This window comes from Aphelocoma coerulescens (assembly GCF_041296385.1).
Source record: "Aphelocoma coerulescens isolate FSJ_1873_10779 chromosome Z unlocalized genomic scaffold, UR_Acoe_1.0 ChrZ, whole genome shotgun sequence".
Taxonomy (NCBI): domain Eukaryota; kingdom Metazoa; phylum Chordata; class Aves; order Passeriformes; family Corvidae; genus Aphelocoma; species Aphelocoma coerulescens.
This window is the reverse complement of record NW_027184085.1, coordinates 68,948,650-68,963,560: the sequence shown is the minus strand read 5'-3', so window position 1 is coordinate 68,963,560 and position 14,911 is coordinate 68,948,650. Positions and strand designations below refer to the sequence as shown.

Below are 14,911 nucleotides of genomic sequence, written 5' to 3'. Positions count from 1 at the left end.
AATACAATCCAAACCTCTTGACCATAAAACAAGGAGCCCACAAAGGCAGCTACCACAGTGCTGAAATTTTGATCCCTGGAAGATCATACAGAACTGTACAGGTACAATGGCCCAGTTGCCCCTGGTGTGGTGACACAGACATCCAGGTCCTGCTGGTAAGGGCCTCATTATGTTTGCCTGGAATTTACAGTTAAGGCAGTCTCTTAAATTTCAAACATTTGGGAACATGAAATTTTGACTACTTAGTTCCTTGGTCCAGCACTGTGGAGCAAAACAAAAATGCTGTATTGAAAAAACTGAGTTCCATGCTACTTTCAGCTTTCATCCAAAGTTGCAAAAACCCCTGCATTTTAATTGCCTAGAGCTGTAACTTTTTCCTGGGAAGCTCTAGGCTGAGGCTATAGAGCCCAAAACAAATTTTTGAAGTTACTCTTTTAGCAGGTGACAGCCTGGGCACAGCATAACCACTGACACTAAACAGAAATATCAGACACCTGTGAGGACCTGTAATTCACTGACTGTAACAGAAACTAAAGATGGTCTTTCTAGGCAAGTATGACCAAACCTGTCTCACCAGCTGTCCTCATCTGAAGTTCCTCATCTAAGATTTCCACAGGTAAATCACACTACAAGTCATCCATTTGCTGCCCAAACACACCCAAACCCTGAGCTGCCCCAGCAGGAACTTCAGATCAGTTCTTAGCCAGAAGAACTGAGAGCAGCACAGTGTCCTAAAGTGATTAAAGTCATTAAGCTGTGCACACAAACTGGCACTTCCTGCCCCAAACTTGCCTATTTACAAGCTGTAAGAGAAATACAACAATCTCCCCTCACCTTAGGGATTAATTTTAGTTAGTGCAGTATTTGTTCTCAGTTATCTACCATACAGAAAATAAATGTTTGAGCTTGAGAGGTGCACAAGCTTGGACCTCCCTCCCCACACCATGCCCTGCATATGAAAAAAAGTATCTCTCCTTACAGCTAACATTCAGAGACACAGAGTTGAGAGCAGTTCAGTTATGAAAAGGACAAGTCTCTCATTAGAGAAACAGCCTCTCACACAAACATTTTCCTTCTGACATCTTCTGAGGAGACAGAATCAGACTCTTCTCAGAGATGCACAGCAAAAGCTGTGAGGGTGAGAGAGAAAACAGCAAGAGTTTTTCTAATATCCAGGTCCCACTGCGTATTAGAAAAACGAAATTTCACAGAGAAGGTTTTCAAAACTCCAACAAAGCAGGGGGGTGTGAGGGGCACTGCGTTCTCAGTGCTGCCTCTGGCCTTAAAAGTGACCTTTCCTCATTGCCACCAACTCATTTTTCCACAGAGAGAAGCAAGAATAACTTGGGAGGCAAAAATACTCAATAAGAAGTACAAGTAACATTTATGTTAAGAACCTTACAAAGTCATGACTTAAAGACACCATCAGAGGACACCATTTACAGGCTATTCATAGCTGTACATCTGACAGTATGTTGGTTCTTTTCAGCTTAAATGATGCAAATCATTGGATTTTGCAAATCTGTCAATCCCACAAGAGCAATTCTGACTTTCTCTGAACACGAACAAAAATAACATCACATAAGATACTCAAATTATTCCACTATAAAACCTGCATTAGTGGATTTCAGCTCAATCTCTAGCCCACTTTTTGTGCTGAATTGTATTAGAACAACTTTGGGCAAAGATGGGACTACCACAAACCAAGCTGAAATTAATGGGGAGTAAGTACATTTTCCCCAGATTCTTTCAAACCTTTACGAGTAGTTCATGGACAGCCCCAATTGGCTGTGGTGAAAGACTAAGAATTACCCCTTAACTTGTGGAGGATTTTTAAATACAGTAACATCATGTTTAATGAAAATTCATGACCTTACTGCCATTAAAGAGAATGCTGTGATAAATACATAGAACAGTCTGAAAAAGTCAGTGTATTTTCTAAAAAACTTAAAAACTTAGCAAGCAAATTACTGACAGAGGCTACACAGGATTACTCAGCATCATTATTGAAAAATGAGTACATCTACCCCCACCAGTGAATGATGACATTCAGGTACCTAAAGAAAGCTGCAGCACCACCACCTGATCTAAGCAGTTTACTCAGAAAAAGAGTAAATGTTTGTATCACCTGTGTGTGAATACCTAAGTGTTTTCAACAATCTTCTGCATACCAGCTAGAATGTACCCCACACCTATTCCAGATAAAACTTCTATTTACAGAGATGATCATATGTAGCCTGTGAGTTTTCCTAATAAGAAATTTAAGAACCCCGAAACAGCAAATCCAAGGAAAAAACAAACAAACAAACACCCCAAAACAACAACTGAAAAAACAACCCCCAAAACACCAAATCAGCCAAAAAAACCAAACACAAAACCCAGTATAGAGATTAAGGAGGAAGTCTTGTACCTGGAAATTGTTCATCAGCCCATAGTGACACTCTGCCGGAGACTGACAGGATGAGAAATCATAGTTTAGTTTGCAGGCTGCAGCAGTGCAATTTGTCAGCTCGGTGACAATGGTGTCATTAACGTTCCCTGTGGCATCTCGAACTACACAGGAACCTAGAGTGGACACAACAATAAAAAAAAAAGGCATTGACAAACTGAACCTCAACTTAAGGATGTGGGTTAACTCCTTCTTATGTAATCATAATCTCACAGAGGAACATTAAAATACAGCATTTAATTTTTTAACACACTGAAGTACTAAGTCTATCTTCAATATGAAGAACAAATACAAAACAACTGCTCCCTTGACTGAAACAATCTCTAGTTTTTTAATAAAACTGAGTGTAGGAAGAAGTATAAAGCTCTAGCACAGCGAAAAATGATGTCAGTAGACTTGCAAAAGTTTAAGAGCCCAATTTTAGCTTAACACACTATTTCTCTGAAATGTGAGTTTCCACACAGCTCCTGAATTGAAGCTAGTATTATGGAACACCACTTGATTTGACAAGACTGGCACAGGGTGCCCAGAGCAGCTGTGGCTGCTCCTGGATCCCTGGGAGTGTCCAAGGCAAGGATGGAGCAACCTGGGACAGTGGAAGGTGTCCCTGCCCATGGCAGGGGGTGGAACTGGATGATCTTCAAGGTCCCTTCCAACCCAAGTTGTTTTATGGTTTTATGACTTTATACTTTCTCTTTTGGTCAATTTTCCTAGAGGAGTGCAGATTTGTTTTGTATGTAAAGATTCTGTTGCAGTTGGCTTTTTTTTCCCAGTCACTATGGCTCAGACATTTAAAAAATGTAAATTCTCATGAAAGCCTTTTGCAAGCCATTTCCCAACGTTTAAATAAGCCATCTCCTATGTGACCATGCTATTTTTAAGTTGGTTTCTTGGTGAAAAACAGACACACAGTACCATTTCTTCCACATTTTTTTTATAATTACCACCTTAACTACTGTCACCAGTTCATCTACGATTACTTTTAATTTTACTGGTCAAGAAAATGCTGGAGAAACAGCATTTCAGCTTATCAGTACTAAGAAAAACCGAAGAGGACTAAAAAGCCATTAAGTCTTTTATGTCAAGGGGTTTTTGCCTCATATATGACAAAAAGTAGATCAGATTAAGTATTATTTAATGTTCTGTGGTTTAATAGCAGAGGTAATCAAACTGTTTGAACACCAGGAAATACTTCCAGGAGCTGGAATTAAACAAGGAGTGGGGAAAAGTCTACAGAGTCAATAAAATTCCCTTTAATCTTTTAGGAACTTGAATGACAAGAGGTGCCTTGCAGCAGAACCTCATGACAGCTAAGGACCTAAATTAATTGCAAAGCAAGGAAGAAGGCAGAGAACTGCTGCAAGTTTAAGTTTATTCAGTAATATTCCTAGGCATCCGTATGAGTTGTCTCTCTTCCATCAGGAAAATTAATTCCTAATTACCTATACCGTATTTAGATTTTTCTAAGCCATGAGAACTTGATTAACAGCCCACAGCAACACCTGGTCCCAGTAGGTGGACATTAATTAATCCTTTCACTCCTCATTTCTCTTTTTAGTTACTTATTATGCCCAGTTGGTTAAATTACAGTAAGAGTTTCCTACACTAAGTACCTGTCTTACGGTTTTCTTGTGAGTATGTGGAGGGTCTGGGGTTTTTTATTGTTTTCTTGTTTAACTGGGATTAAAAGTAAGAGGAAAATGTTTCTCCTCCTCCACTACACAAGTATTCACCCCAGCCACTCAAGCAGTATAAAATGGATTTGACAACACACTTCTCAGCTGAACTATTTGTAAATACCATTTTGTTGGTGACAGATTGCAGTGGCAGGCCTAGTATATTGAACAACTCATAAAACACCTACAGTGCACTATCACAGCCCTCCTCTTCTTCATTTTTGTCAAAGTTCACATCCAAATGGTTGGCCAGACTTTCACATGCAGAGTGAAATATGACAGAAAGGGACATGGTAGTACCAACAAACAATGTGGGCCTGACTGTGAGAACAGAGCTGGGCAGGCTCTGTTCTCAGCAGAAAACACTAGGTATAAGTGACAGTCTGGACACTTTCTGTAACGTTCAATCAGAAAAGTTACATTTATTTATATGATTCTGGCAGCACTTTCCCCTAAAAGTCTCTAGGTTTTCCTTCCTGTGAAAACAGGATCTCACCTTTTCACAAGCATTTGTAAGCATGTTCCTGCCAAAGTCAAATAGAGCTTTGCCATCCTTTAAGCCTGGGAAGGTTTACAGCCATCGCTATCAAGGGATCTTCATAACTACATGAATTCCAGAGATACTACAGCCCTTCAGACTGCAGTTCAGAGCGTTTAATTTTACAAGTGCTGTAAGCACCTACAGTACAACTCTTGTTAATTAGTTTTACTTTCATAACTACAGGAAGCAAGTCTTAATGTTACTCAGAACTTTGGCTTTTTTTTTTTACTAGGGCTTCCCTTGTTTTTAAAGCAATAAATGATGTTCTTTGAAATGTATCTTTCAAGATTTTGCATGCAAATTTGCCTGTGAAATCTGCCTCCTCATGCCTCCTGCATGTCTGCATTAGTCCTCTGCTAAATTATGAAGCTGCATACCTACTTCTCACAGTTATCTGTTTGAAATAGCTGCCTGACTCCAGCAGCAGGATGAGTGATTTTCCTTTTTTCAGCTTCTTCTACTTAGTTTAGCCTTCTTACTTACTATAGAGCATAAAAATAGTGAATTAAATTCAGAACATCTTCTTCCTCTTCAGATATGACTACTCTGCAACATTTAGTAGCCCCTTCAAATCTTTAGTGACTTGCTTACCACTCCTCTGGGAAAGGAATAAAAGTATTTGTATTTGTCCAATATTCCTAATCCAATGCCTCAAAAGGAGCTAAATTTCATGCAATCTCTGACTCCTGCTGCCTTTTTTTAAGTAGCACAATTCAAAGCGTAAGTCAGTACAAAGCAGGACATTTCTGATTAATCAAACAATTTCATGTCCGGGTGGTTTTGCAAACTGCTTCTTTTGTCAGTTTTTATATTGCATTTTTCATGTCTGGAAGCTGATCAAAGTATTCCATTAGCAAGTGAGTATTAGCATTAATTTTAGTCTTGTGTGGGTTGAGGTTCCAAAGGATTCAAATTTGGTAGCAAGAGGTCTATGCAGTCAATCTAATTAGGAAATGAGCGTAGCTCATTATGCTGCATAAAGCACAATGACTACAGAGCAGCTACTTGGCAGAGCTACACTCCCATGTTAGCCAACAGAGGCAGACTAGCAAGATTGGTATCTTTGAAAAGGAAGTATCATTAGTGGTAAGATCAATGGTACTCTCATAAATGAGAATTTCATTCAAAAGGCACCACAGCTATTATAAAACTAGGTCTTTAATGTAAGAAAAAATATTACAGCCATCAGAAACTAGTTTATGTGATGTGAGTAAAAAATATTTCCAATCACAGGCAAGAAATGTGCAAGATACCATTACAATCCTGTACTCTTAAGGTTGCTAGAATTATTTTATGGGTGGGAAAAATGTGGTTAACCACTGGTGCTCTACAGCAAAACTGGTATCAACCCCAGGGCAACTTCTACAGAGGATTTCAAACAACTGTGGGGTGACAAAGACTGGGAAGAGAAGACTCAGATCAGTCTGTGATTATTTCTCCTCTTTACACAAGAACATGACACTTCCAAAAGTGGGCTGGCACTTCTTGGTCTCCTCCCTCAACTGAGGAATTACTGCTCAAGCATCCTCACCATGGTGCTGTCTGATCATCCCACAGTTCACTTCAGGTAAGTGGCTGATTACCATAATCCTCAAAACAATACACATGTTTTCTCAGTGAGTACTTCCTGAAAACATGCTTTTCTAATCCAGGGATTATCCCACTAGTAAACTGTAAATCCTTCAACATAAATAACTACAACAAATGAGGAAATACCCATAAGAAGTCTTTTGTCATCTCTAGTCTGAAGCAGTCACTTTTCTTAGAAAAGCATCGGTCCTTCCAGGAAATTTTAAAACCACCTGAAAACTGAATCTCCCAACAGTAAAAAGCAGAAACCTTTGGCTATTACTTTCCCATGCAGGAAAGTCAATTACATAATGACTTTAACACAACAAATTACATAAAACCGTATCAAAATACATCCTCAGAACGAACGTGAAAGGATAAAGGGATAAAGTTAAAAACATTCTCTATTTACCTACAGATACTGCAATTCCTACGTAAACCAATGTAGTGATTAAGATGGCCAACAGCGTTCCTTTAGGTATGGCTGACTGAGGATCCTGAAAGAAAAACGTCAGTGGACAGTGATGACAGAGGTCAATGTACACTCAAGTGGTCGTGAAGAGTATTTTTAATTCACTACTTACCGCAAGGTCCCCTGAGATATTTGCACCAGCAAGTATGCCAGTTGCAGCAGGGAAGAAAATAGCAAATACAGAAAAGAAAGTTTCCTCTTGTCGGAAATCCGGTCCAAAATTCTCCATGAATATTTCGGCTGCAGGGGAAGATTTAAGTTTGTCAATATTCACATGGAAGCTAAAGTATTAACCCTTTCCAGCCACTACTAGACCAGTTTAAAAAGCTGACAGTCACAGCACCTTCTTAAAACTAAGTGTAGAACATTTAAGCCCTAAGTCATCACTTCAACTCCAAGTAAAAGTCAACACACTAAACTTAAGCAGATTTAAAGGTAGAAAAAATACAGTATTACATCCAGCTTTTTAAAATTTAATATACTCAATATTAAGCAGGTAGGATCCAGTTTTGACCCAACAGCTTTAAGGGGCAAAACCACAGAATTCTGAAAAAATCAGGAAAAAAAGTCCTGATTCAATTATATATATAGTTGGATAGGACCATAAGATATATTAGATGTTTAATTTACTTCTAACAGCCTATTTTGCAAAAAAAGGTATTGTTTACCATACTGTAAACTGTTCCAACATACCTTTATAACCAAAGAACCCTTTGGGCTTCTTGCTGTCCAGAGGAATAAATGTTCCTATGACAAAGTCTCCAATAGCAAGTATGAGGATCACCAGCAGGACTATCTGTGCCTGAAACACAGTGATTGCTGTCAGACAGAGCTTGTTCTTTTCACAGTATCAAGTGTTGTGCTATAAAATGTAAATGTTCACTTGATTCCAAATTCAGCTTAGCCTTCTCAGCGCATTTTCCGCAAATAAATAAGGAAAGCTGGAGAGAACTTGCACAACAATTTTTAATTAAGAAATAGGGATAATTTCTAAGTTTTATGCCTAATCAAAAAAGTTTATTATCACCAAATGCCTCAAAATTATACTTCTGAAGACAAAATGCTTAGAAGGACTAATTTTTCTATATATAAGCTGTCCAGAAGGAATGCATTTGAGTAGATCCAAGAAATTCACATGAAAATAGTCAAATGCAACACAAATGCTACTACTACATTACTACCAATGGTCATACTTTGTCTTATACTTTACTATGTGGTATTTACTAAAAATTTTATTACATCCAGAATCAAACAGCTTTTGTTTCCTATTTTATGCCAGGAACTAGGTTATTTTGCTACATTCTCATGTCCTCAACCCTTACTTATGAAACTAAACTTCAAACTACAATTACTTGTTAGTTCCTAGTTTTGAGAGTTCTTTTTCTACAACCTAGAATTTCAGTCACTTTTCCACAGAACTATTGTAAGCCCTACAAGATGAACAAGAAGTACTGTAAACCATCCAACACCTCAACAGTGTGAATAAAGATAAATCTAGGCATTGTACGTGTGGTTCAGGTCTTCCATATAAATAAGCAATCACATTGCTGTTATCTTTTGGGTTACTTGATTCCTTAGAAAGGAATGCCAGTAGCTAGGGGGAAGCTATTCACAGACCATTTTTAGGCCCAGGATCAGGAGTCAATATGCCATTATCACTGTGGCATTGTTGATGCCTACAAAAGAAAGTTTTCAGTTCACACAGCCTCTTAAGAAAACAGGGTAGAACAGTGATAAACAGAGTGAAATGGCCTGGAGCAGATTCAGAAGTCCACTTGAAGAAAACAGCTCCTGTCTTGTATTTAAATCTTTGTAAAGCCTCAAGAATAGGTGAAAGGTGTAAGGATACAGCTGGGTGGTTACACAAGTCTTCAGTCAGACAGAGAATTCCACCTGAAGTTATCACAGAGCAATTGCCACAAGTGGATTTTTCCAGTAACTAACCTAGGCTTCTCCCTGAAGCTAGGGATGTTTACTGACTACCTTACCTACCTTACCTAAATTCCAAAGTCTGAAAGAATGGGTGTCTAAGACTTCAACACAAGGAGCTGAGCCGTAAAACCACAAACACTGAAAAGCCATTTTTTAAAGGCAACTTCCCTGGAATCAATCCCAGTCTCTCTTCACTTTCAGATTTATTTCAAAGGCATTATTGTAGATTCCCCTGCTCCATCTTCCCAGGCATTCTCTAAGACACAGCTAAGGCATAGGAGAACACACCACAGATCAAGATGGAGACATCAGTGTTTTGCTATGCTGAATTGTGTGCCAGCCCGCATGAAATGCTTGTTTGACAGGTTGAGTTGCCTTCTCACTGCTCTCACCTGCCTCCTTCCATGATGGACAAACCAAGCCTTGACTTTTGCACTAAGGACATGACTTTTGAAAGCTACCCCTAATAAGGATGACACTGCAGTAATACCACAATTCAGGTCTGATATAGAAACATTAAACAGGGGTATTTCCATGCAAACTATTGTTATATTGCTTGTGCTATGCAACAAACCCAAGATACTTCTTGTGACTTCAAGTGGCAGTAGACTGAGAATTAGTAATAATTCTTTCGAAACAGTTCAGAATAAGGAAGTCAGCATTGTTTGCCGTTGGGTGTATAAAGACACCATCACAAATTCAAGTTACAGACAGTGAAGGACTACTTGAGAAAGGTAAACAGTTTTTACAGAAGTTCAATTTAAAAGCACATGCCAAAGTCAATTTCTGTAAGTTTCTTTTCTCCCCACTGGTCAAAGTAATGCACTCGATCTTCGCTCACTTCTTCTAGGATCCCTGTTTCTTGGAAGCAACAATGATAAAAAACCCTCTCATTTTGATTATAAATACCATCATCTTGATTCAGGAGCACAAGAAACTTACAATACTTCACAGAGAGGTTCCTTCAGCTGCCTCTCAGTGCAGAAAATAGGGGCTATTGCAAAATAATTACCAGTAGGGAAGGAAGCCCCAGTTAAAGGCTCTTCTCAATTTTTTTCTGAGTAGATCATGGACAGATACTTAGAAGAAGCCTACAAGATGCAGGAAACAGCAAGCCACACTGCCTGCTAAGGCCAAGCAGAAAACTGGTAAGGCAGCTTCTGTATTAAGGTACTCTGAGATCTCTTCAGTGCTTGCTTCCACAGTCAGAGCTGACCTAAGACTGCGCAGCCACAAGAAGACAAGGGAAGGAGGTTTCCCCTCCCACACATTCATCACCACCACCATTCAAAACCCTTCTCCATGCTGGCTCTAGTGAATGCATGCCACAGTTTGGCTGTTTCCAGGTGAAAACCAAAACAGAAGAGAAGGGAAGAGAAGGGAAGAGAAGGGAAGAGAAGGGAAGGATACTGCATTTGAGCTAGCAGAAACTACACAGCTCTAAGCTGGCTTTGGGACCAGCCCTGTGTTTTTCATCCAGAGACCTTGCCTAAAGGTCATAGTAAGGGAAAATTCCCATGCTGAAGTTCTTACCTTCTCCTCTGATGTAACTGCCCAGAAGAGGGAAATACCATTAACCTATCTGACAATTAAGAGTAATCTATTTGTCATTAAGAGTAGATTATGCTGGCGTGTAGGTTCTCATAGATGCTTAAGCTTCCAGTGAAGGGAAGTGGTTAAAGATCTGAAATGCTGTTCAGACCTTCACATGCTAGTGCCAGTCCAATAGTTACTGCATCAAAATCTACTGACTTCTAACATGCCACCATGCAGAATTGAATACACTAAACATACTAAAAATAAATCAGACAGCTAAGGTACAAAAATGGGATCGAAATTATGAAGCAGAGAATAAAAAAGATGGGAGTTCCTTACTTTTGCTTCCCACTCCATTCCTGCAATGGAAATGCCCAGCAGTATAACCACGGTGATAGCCCCTATGATTCTGATATCATTCATTTCATCGATCATCAACGTTCCGTTTTCCTAACACAACAAACAAAAAAATGCACAGTCATATACTTCATCAGGTAAATACCTTCCCTATCAAAGAACAGCATTTTATTTACTGTAATTTATTAGTAGTTAACCCGCAGACCACAAATTTACTAAATGTAAATTCCATTTAAGGATACAAGCAATTTGGGGTTTTGCCTTGTTTTTAAATCAATGAATCTTCCAAATGTAAATGATCAGGGTTGCTCAGCCTGGAGAAAAGAGAGCTTCAGGGAGATCTTACTGCGACCATTTAGTATTTAAACGGGGCTTAGAAGAAAGACGGGGACAGACTTTTGGATAAGGCTTGTGGTGACAGAATAAGGAGTAATGGCTTTAAACAAAAAAATGGCAGATTTAGACTAGAGGTAAAAAGAAACATTTTACAGTGAGGGTGGTGAGGCCCTGGCACAGGGTGCCCAGAGCAGCTGTGGCTGCCCCATCCCTGGAAATGTCCAAGGCCAGGTTGGATGGGGCTTGGAGCACCCTGGGATAGTGGAAGGTGTCCCTGCCCATGGCAGGGGGGTGGTACTGGGTGGTCTTTCGGGTCCATTTCAACCCAAACCATTCTGTGATTCTACCTGGATGGGAGTTGGACTAGGTGACCTTTAAATGTCTCTTCCAAACCACACCATTTTATGATTAGATGAATCAAAACTCAAGTACAATCTTTACCTTTATCTATAAGGTATATACTTTACATAGTCAAACTTTATATATGAAGTATAATCAATATAAGCACTGTCATCCATGTACCTTCAGTAGCTCAACAACTGTCTCTGCAAAGCCAACAACATACATTGCTACTGCCACAGCATTGGCAAATGCAAAAATCAGACCTATGGCACCACCAAACTCTGGCCCCAGACTTCTGGAAATTAAGTAATATGCTCCTCCTGAAAGGAAAAAAAAATACAAATGACAAAAAAGTCCTCTACGTGACAGAGCCTGGAACAGTCATCAGCAATTTAACACTTACATGAGCCAGAATCTACTCACTCTTTACTCCCTGATATATTAGAAAATAACCCCAAACTCAGTATTTTAGGGACAGATATGCTGAAATTTCAGGAATGTATTTCAAGATCTTAGGAAAAGAGACCAGTTGGAAATAGCCATGACTCATGCATCACATCATATTATTCAGGTATGCAACCAGTTCTATGGCTAAAAAACAAATTGTAAAACACAAGCTGCAGTATTAGTGTGCTTTTTGCTTCAAACTGCTCAAAGCACTCGTGCAGTCAAGATCAAGAAACTGGCAAAGCAGACTGCAATAAACCCACTGAAGTGCCAAACCTCCGAGACCTGTTTCTAAAAGCTCTGCTGTTAAAGGCATTTTCTGCCCTCCAGTGGGACTCTCAAGAGCCTGTTCTGTGTACTTTTGAGCTTGACAAAAACAACATCTCAAATCCCACAGGAAAAATGAAAATCTGAGTATCTGGAGAAAACTAAAGTTTAGAAAATGTAGCAAAGGCATATATTACTTTATTTAAGGAATTTAAGGCTAAGCTGTCCAGACGCAACAAAATCCTCCAGCTCCAGTGTGAAGCAACTGAGTGCATGCTAAAAATCTGCAACAGGAACTGCTTGATTTCCCTGCATTAAGTTTCTTGTGCAAATTGTTTGTATGTACCCAGCTTGGCAATTCTCTGCATGCCTTATGTAGCAAAAAAAAAAAAATCTTACTGTAACGTAATGTTTTCATAAGAACAGTTGTTCCTATGCAATTCTACAGTTCTTCCAATTCAGCACTTCAAATTTTCTAATGAAGTACTATTTTTCAAGAGTGACTTTAAAAAAAAAAAAAAAAAAAAAAAAAGCTCCCATACGAATGCAAAAACCTGATATACATAATGGAATTAAAAAACCAAAAAGGGCACTCAGAAACTAAGCTTGACATAATGCTAACACTTACAGCTGATCTTTCCCAGTAGTCTGTTTACTTTGTGATAGTGAGGCTTTTCCTCTTCATTCTTAATCTTAATGAAGATAGTTTTATAAGTTCCTACTTTAATGCCACCTTATTTTTTCACTAGTAGCAGTCTTGTAATGTCATGAAGCAGTTTGATCGTGTCAAAGGCACCAATCACTTCCAAAAATAGCTGGTAACAGCACATAAACCATGGAAGAGAAGGAAAACCATCACCCTCAGGAAAGCTGGAGCTAACTCAAGATCTTGTTTGGAGAGTTACTTGTGTGAAGGTTTATTTCAGGACATGAACACATACAGGCACACTCAACCAACCAGTGGAGCTCAGGAGACTATTAAGACCCTACTCATTCCTGGATATGTAGCCTTAAAAATGTTTGTATTACAAAAATTTACAACAAAAAAAGGGTTTTTTTTTCACAGCAGAAAAGCAAGGCACTAGTTCAAATCTAATTAACAGGCTATCTATTGATTTTTTGTTAATTACATGACTGTTTAATCACATACAGAACACAAGGAAGGCTTTGCTCCTCAGCAGCAACAAAGTGTGCACTCCCAAGAGAGGAAAGCTTTAAAAACTTCATGAAAATAGCATTACCTCCTCTTACAAACCCATTTGTGGCTATTGCTGAAGTAGACAGTCCTGTAATAGTTGTCACGACAGTGGCCATTCCAATAACCAAGACAGACAGACCTTTTGGAAAAAGAGGAGAAAAGCAGAGTAAGCCCAGCAGTACTAAAGAGTAAAATCCTTCATTTAAACTCATTCTGGCAAATTCAACACAAATTTACTGTGTGTGCTCCCACACATTCAAGCAAAAGGCTTTCTCTTTCCCCTCTTGTACAGGAGTCTCCAGGATACAAATAAAACTGGGCGAAGGTTCCCTTAAATCAGCAAGGTAAGAGCTGTATTCTAGAGATTCAAGGAAACACAGGCCTTTTGCAGATCAGAGATTTTCTGCAGTCCAAGACTAAGCTAAGCCTTTGAAAATAATTGCTTATATACTACACAGTCCCTGTACAGGTTCTAATAACCAGAGATCAAAAGTTTGTATCTGTAGTTCACTGAAAGCTACAACTGTCTCTTTTAAAATCCTTGCCTCATACCTAAATGTGAAAGTCTAAGTAACTGGTTGAAGTTTTTGATACTGGTAAATTACCATAAAAATTGGCAATATTAAGGTAAACTCCTATTCCTGTTTGAAGTGTAAGCTCAGGATCAACACCTCTTGTGGACCACACTTGAAATTTACTGAAATAAAATTACAGATTTAGTAGCCATACCTATCCCAGCTTGTCCTACAATCCATGACAGTCTGATGAAGAGCATCACACCCCAAATATTTAACATACATCGTACCTAAGATAAAACAGAAATTTCACATAGATTAGTTCTTTCATCTTCAGTAATTCTTCATTTCAGTTTTTAATGTTCTTGAAATTATCTTGCTGTCTTTCCTCACCGTTTTTAAAATTATTTCACAAGAATCGGACACATTATACAAGTTTAAGTTTGATTTAAAAAAAAAAAGGAACTTAAATATGATTAAGAACTTACTACGTTAAAAACAGATGAGAGTACTTCAATATGTGAAACTTGCAGTATGTCTTGGCCAAACAATAATAATAATTTAGACTCTAATCTTTAGGATCCAAAATTCATACTACAGAATACGTGACTTAAGATAAAGGCAGATAGAGGTCTTTGATGACTGTGAGGTCTGTAACCCCTGTTTCTATCTCCCACAAATCTATCAAAAAAAATTGCACTAAAGTAATGCCCTACTAAATAACTTATTCTTTTTAAAATAACAAAACAACTGCTGCAACTTTCAATTTCTATAACTTTTGTATCTTACAACACAGCTGCACAATAACAGGATGGAGAGGTGGGCATTTTTTTTTAATCCTTGTATTTAGAACTCTTAGATCTCAACAGAAATAGAGTTTGCATTGTATAGAATTTAGACAGACGACTACATACAGATCTAGGGTATCTCTCTTACCTAAAGAGTAAGCTATCAATCTTACAAAAAAGGAGATAAGGACCTCACCAAACCACAGAAGTAAAGTATGTATTTTTCTACTACATGATCTTTTTCCTTCTTGGAAATCATGCAACTTAAAAACTTTCAAAACCTCTGCTAAGAAACCATAAACCCTTAAGAACTTGAAGCCCTGAAGTATATATTTTCTTAAAATTCAGTTGAAATAGGAGCAACCCTTCCTAAATTATGGCATTTATCACACCTCTCATACTACACCATCACAATGCCAGTCAAAAAACAAGGTAGTTGGAAAGATCTGCAAGAATATATCAGCATCTGTAAGACACGGAAGAATC

At 38.5% G+C, this 14,911-nt stretch overlaps 1 protein-coding gene across 1 annotated transcript in view; it reads right to left on the bottom strand.

Moving 5' to 3' along the window:
- SLC12A2 (solute carrier family 12 member 2) overlaps positions 1-14,911 on the bottom strand; it is a 55,450-nt gene that overhangs the window by 23,792 nt on the left and 16,747 nt on the right. The window contains exons 3-10 of the mRNA XM_069000840.1: positions 13,852-13,927; positions 13,166-13,261; positions 11,391-11,530; positions 10,515-10,625; positions 7,401-7,509; positions 6,820-6,947; positions 6,648-6,732; positions 2,411-2,565 (exon numbers count right to left, since the gene is read on the bottom strand). Coding sequence (XP_068856941.1) covers positions 2,411-2,565; positions 6,648-6,732; positions 6,820-6,947; positions 7,401-7,509; positions 10,515-10,625; positions 11,391-11,530; positions 13,166-13,261; positions 13,852-13,927 — 900 coding nt within the window. The remainder of the gene's footprint in view (positions 1-2,410; positions 2,566-6,647; positions 6,733-6,819; positions 6,948-7,400; positions 7,510-10,514; positions 10,626-11,390; positions 11,531-13,165; positions 13,262-13,851; positions 13,928-14,911) is intronic.